The 6061-nt window shown below is 41.5% G+C and overlaps 1 protein-coding gene across 1 annotated transcript in view; it reads right to left on the bottom strand.

Annotated features, from left to right (window-relative positions):
* Nucleotides 1-245, bottom strand: part of RASA1 (RAS p21 protein activator (GTPase activating protein) 1) — a 49465-nt gene extending 49220 nt beyond the window's left edge. Inside the window, exon 1 of the mRNA XM_008946042.1 lies at nucleotides 80-245. Coding sequence (XP_008944290.1) covers nucleotides 80-245 — 166 coding nt within the window. The remainder of the gene's footprint in view (nucleotides 1-79) is intronic.
* Nucleotides 246-6061: the final 5816 nt, after the last annotated feature.

Below are 6061 nucleotides of genomic sequence, written 5' to 3'. Positions count from 1 at the left end.
AGATGGAATTTTGAGGGTTTTTTTTGTTTCCATTGCCTCTTGCCCTGTCACTGGCCACCACTGAGTCTGGCTCTCTCACCTTCATTCCCTCCCATCAGGTAATTACACACATGGGTAAGATCCACCCAAGCATCCCCTTCTCCAGGCTGCACAGTCCCAACTCTCAGCCTCTCCTCGTCTGACAGATGATCCAGTTCCTTCATCATCTTGGTGGTCCTGCACTGGGGCTGCTTCTGCAAGTCCATATCTCCTGTACTATCAAGCCTAGCACTGGACCCAGCACCCCAGATGTGTCTCACCAGTGCTCAGCACAGGGGAAGGATGAGCACCCTTGAGCTGCTGGCAATGCCCCTCCTGATGTGGCCCAAGGTACCACCAGCCTTCTCTGCCATGAAGGTACGTTGCTGATTGTGTCAATCACAAAGCCCACGTCCTGCTCTGCAGAGCTGCTCTCAGGCTGGTCAGTCCTGAGCACGTGCTCGGCGTTATTCCTCCCCAGAGCCACAGCTTTTCACTTCCTTTGTTGAACTCCACCAGATGCCTCTCAGCCCAGGTCTCCAGCCAGTCCAGATCCCTCTGGATGGCAGCACACCCACCCCACCTGGTGTTTCAGCTGCTCCTCTCAGTTTCGTGTTGCCTGTGAACTTGCTAAGGGTGCACTCTGTCTCAGCATCCAGTCATTAATCAACACCTTAGACAGTATTGGCCCTTGGGTACCCTCTGGGGAACACCACCAGGGACTTGTCTCCACCTGGACTTGGTGCTGCTGACCACCACCCTCTGGGCCTGGCTGTGCAGCTGGTTCTCAGTTCAACTCACTGTCCACGTACCTAACCCATGCACTCTCAGCTTGTCGAGGCTGTGGGAGATGGTACCAACATATCCAAGTGCTGAAGCTGCAGAAGGCTGCTGGGATGGCTAAGCACCATTTTCCCCTCGTAAACACATGCTGACAACTCCTCACCACCTTCAACACAAAACGGAATTTAAAGACAGATTCATGTAAGAACAGAAAATTCTTTCTGCTCTGGTAGAGCAGATGTTTCACCTGAAAATAAAAAAATACTGAAGACTGCCTGTGGTCTTTATATGGTGTATATAAAAGTATATAAAACAGGACAAGTATATAAAACTTGTCAAGCACTAGTAACATTTTAGTGGTACATACTCCACGGGGACACAGAGGAACCATAATCCTTTCACCACAATGTTTCTAGGCAGCACAAAGACAATCTTAAAAGAAGAATCCTTCTCCTCCCTCCCACTGTGCTTATCAGTAAGGTAAATATGAATAATTATTTTTTTAAAGGAGAAAGACAGATACGTGAGAAACTGGAAAAACTGCTGTGGTAGTCCTAAGAACTTATGGGTGAAACAACAGATGGGGTCCTACACTGAAGAAAGCCTCTCTGGTAAAATTTGTATTCCTCCCTACTCCTCAGCCACAAAATATTAAGACAAGAAAAGGTGAAGAAATATGGCATGATATTATGCCTCTCAGTTGGACAGATGAAATGCTAAGTCCCACACTGAAGTTCTGGGAGTCAACATACAACACAGAACAAAAACTACATAAAGTGTAAGTCAAGAGACTCTGTTCGCTGTTTAAACAAAATGACATAACCTGATGTTAAATAGAAATATTGACTAAACTACTGAAAAAATCCTCCTCAAGTTTTTTCCCAGCATCAAATGCTGTTCTACTTCTGGTTTTCTTCATTTGCAGCACTTCCAGCACCAGACATTCAGCTGGACTCAAATTCAGGCCCATTTTGTGAGTGACCAAATCAGTGCAATACCCAACAACTTTAGAAAAATAAGATGTTTCCCTTCTGCCAGGAACAGGAATTAATAAAGAGATTAATTATCTAAAAAAGAAAAGTTTATGTGCTAACCACATTAACTGCTGATCAAAAAAGAAACCTCACACACTAAAATCGTTACATCACATTCCATTTTCTGTTTATACAGTACTTAACTGAACATGCCAATATTACTTCCCCTCAGTTTTCAGTGCAACAGACTCATTAATCGGGATGGAAAAGAGTCTTCTGCTGCTATTCAGAAAAAAATCCATTTAATGAGTTACTGAATAAATGCTGCAGAACTCTGAACTTGCCACCTTCGATACCCTGAAAAGAGACTAGAACTTCACACTATGTTCAGATTGAAAAATCATCTCCTTGCATGCAACCCATGCTTATTTAATATTTCTCTGTTCATCGCTCTATCTTCACCTCTTTTTCTTACTATTAGATTGCCTCGACAGGTACCAAGAATGACTGTAAGAATACAACTGCTTTGGGTAAGATTTGTTTTAACCAGATGGTATTCTGACAGTCTATTTAATTTTGTGTGGTTGATAGGTTTTGATTTCAACTGATTTCCATTTCAAACTGATAACCACTGCTCAAAAAAATGCTGCATGAAAACGTCAGTTTTGCTGGAATCTACTGGAACCGCTTCCGTTACTTTAATGGAACAGTAGGACCTAAAACTGTGTCAACTCAGATTTTTAATCAAACACATAAATAACTGTACTATTGCACACACCGCTGGTTTACAAACAAATTAAACAGCATTCATTCATCCAATCTGAAGGCATTTCCTTACACTATTCATCTCTGTCAGCAAGCTTTGCAAGCAGGGTAGAAAGCATGCAAAAAAAAAAAAAAAAAGGAGCAAAACAAACACAGAGTTGCCCATTTTATACCCTAGCACCCTGTGCCTCCCACCTAGCACCAGCCTACAATATAACAACACTACTGATGTGCTCCAGAAAAATGAACCACCACACACACTGAGCAGAAAAGCCCCAAGTCAGCTTCACTCTGGAACAAGGAAGACAAAAATCAACTCCAGAAAAACAATCACCTCCCACGACCAGAAAATGGTAAAGAAAACAGGCTAAGAGAAGACACAACACATTCCCCTTTTATGTGGAATAGAGAGGAGGAAATTAAGTGTATTAGGTGCTTGCTCGCTAAGATGAACACGTCCTGACCAAACTATATTTACAGCATCCTGATGGGAAGTGCAGAACTTGCATCTGCTTCACTTCCCATCTCTTTAGGTCAATTACTGTGAAAGCAAGAGTGTCAGCTACACTGTATTTATAAACCTGGTCACATTCAGTGTTTGGTCTGTAATACCTTTATGGCCTAACACTTACAAACTGGGAACTCAGGTCTTCCTTGGTTTGGGTTTGGTTTTTAATTTCCAAAACAAGTTAGGAGATGAAGTAATAAAGCTGTAGCTAAGTGTATGCAGAAAGCTTTCTTTTGTTTTACACTTACAAGGCTAAGACAAGATTGGAGTATGAACTTTGAAACGCCAGCAGCTGCTTTCAGCAGATTTTATTGTTTGGTGTCAGTAACCAGCCATTCAGTTAGTCTTGAGATGTGATGCAGATCCATGGGAAGGCAAAGAAGCCTAGTGACTCGTTACTGTTGCAGGAATAATAAAGCCTTCTCATTCTTATACAGGCAGGTAGTAATTTCCTATCACATAAAACAAGGCCAGGAGTGAAAAGCACTCTCAATTTTTCTGACGTGTACAAAAATATTGTAGGCAATCATAAGAAATGAAGCCATTTGACAGAATCGTGGGGTTATCCATCAAGCCAGCCCTGCATGCCTCCTGTAAAAAAATGAAGGAATTAGGAGGAAATGGGGAAGGGTGGGGCTGGCACTCAAACAAATGGAACAGCAGTTTTGTAATCCCATTCAACTGGAGAAATTTAATCCCAGTTTAAATTACAAGCTCAATTACAGCTCTTAAAGACTTACACTGGACCTTTCCTCATATAAGGCGACAGGTAATACTCATCTTTGGCTCTGGTAGTAAACCAGAGCTGAACTCCACAGAAGCAGATGGCAGGACTACAAAGAAAGGGCACTTCCAAAATAAAACAGCAGGACTGAAAGGATAAAATTTGCTATCAACATATGGCCAATTTAAATTACTTAACTGAAAAGAGTAAAACCTGATGCTGTGTAAAATAAGCGAGAGATGAATGAAAAAGGAAAAGGCTTCTAATTACTTTAATCATTCAATTTATATTTTTTTAATGGAAGTCACACAACAAGGACAAAATTACAAAGTATACAGAGGTGCGAACTTCTGAATCAATTTTTAAAATGTATTTTATTTCCTGGATATTTCTATATTAAAGAATCTTCACGAGAAGAGCACTTAACTGCAGAGCTATGCCTTGATCCTGCAAGAAGTTCAATGTCCCTTTTGTCTGGATAAGGTAAGTAGCCTCCTCAATCAAAACAAAATGAGGGCCTCTGCAGTCTTCCCTAGCATGTAATTCTGGTCAGAAATCTAACACCCTCTCTCATCAAAGTTAACTGCCTTGCCTGCATGTGACTTACAAAACAATATTCTGACTGCAAAACCCACCAAGAACTGTAGATGTGGTAATGATTATCTAGTATCAAAATTTCTATAAAATATTTCTAAGAAGCCTGCTTTTTCACTTCTTCCCCAGTCCTCTGGGGAAGTCAGCTGGGCCTAACAGAAGTCTGATCTTTCAGAGAAAGCCAGAAAAGCAGAATTCTGTATCTCACTGGCTTGGCACACCATACTGAAGGAATAACTTTGCTTTCATGTGCTTCTATTTCCCTCCTGATCTTTTGTCAAAGGCACCTAGTCCTTTTTATGGAATTCTCTACGTTTAAGACTACTCAAACACTGCCTTCACAAAACACGGCCTTAATGTTTGCAAACTTCCACAGAAAGTCCAGAAATTGAAAGAATAAAGGATTACTAAGAACCCTGTCAATGTTAGAAAGGTTAATTTAAAGCAAACAGTATAATGGTTTATTTTGTGTCCTCCTTACAACTGCAACAGCTCCTGAAATCTTGGAAGTACATGAAATAGTGCAGAAGTTAAATCTCTGACAGTGGAGTTAGGAGAGAACTTAAGGAAGAACCCAAACGCAGATGGGTTTTCAGATTAACTTCCTGCCTCATACCTTGAATACATCTGCCACCCTGTACCTCAAGACCCTAAATCATTGACTATACTCACTGTGACTTCAGGAACAACATATTTCTAGATACTAATAAAAGCAATTTAAGCCTTGGAAGCAGTTTCATTTAGGGGAAAATACAATGCCTGCTCCAGGGATATCTTCTGCTCTAATACAAGCCTTGCAAGCACTTTACAAAACACCTGCAGAATTTCTTCAGTTAAATCCAAGGATTGGGTTTAGAGCATTACTGATTACACGAACTCTATATAGCATTATCTGATCTTGTATTTCACACAATATGAACACAGAACCTGTCTGCCTCCAGTGCAGACACTGTATACTACCAGCACTGCAGGAATCCCAATTAACCTAATGGATGGATAAGTATGAAGAAAATGAACTGCAGGTTTACAGGGTTTTTTCTTTCAACTGCTTCCTCTGTTCAAAAATAACCCCATTAAAAATGACTTGATTTTAAATTGGCTGAGCCGCAAAGCAGTTAGATACCATTTATAAAAATAGCCTCTCTGATAACACTTTTAAAATATAGAATTAACTGTAATTAAATTCAAATCGACACTTCAAGACTGCCTAAGTTTGAAAGACCAAACACATGCACGTTACTCTGCCTATGTCTGTATATAAAATGGAAAAGATAATTACTTTTTTTTTTCGTAGAAAGCAAGGCAATATAAAACGACCACAGTGTATATGCATTACTTTATGCCACGAACAGCATTTTCGGTAGCTTTTCTTTTTTAAAAAATTGAGCTTATGGCCCTTTTTAGAAGGACTACAGCGCTGCCGGAGACTGGAAAAGTCTCCCCAACAGGTAGTTAAACCACAACCGGAATAGCTCACTCTTCCTGGCAGCCTGCAGAATCGCTGCGAAAACTTGCAAACAACTAACTCGGCTCGAGCAGAGCCCCGTTTTTTCCCAGGAGCTGACCCCCGGTGCTAGCAGAGGACGAGGCTGAGGCGCAGGGAGCTCGGCGTCCCGCTTCCCGGGCAGCCTTCCTGCTGGAGAGGAACCGGGGCAGGAGAAGGAGGGGTCGGGGCGCACGCAGAACTTCTGCGGG

This window comes from Merops nubicus, unplaced genomic scaffold (genome assembly GCF_000691845.1).
Source record: "Merops nubicus isolate BGI_N331 unplaced genomic scaffold, ASM69184v1 scaffold15608, whole genome shotgun sequence".
NCBI lineage: Eukaryota > Metazoa > Chordata > Aves > Coraciiformes > Meropidae > Merops > Merops nubicus.
The sequence above is the reverse complement of the archived record's forward strand: the minus strand, read 5'-3'. Positions and strand labels throughout refer to the sequence as shown.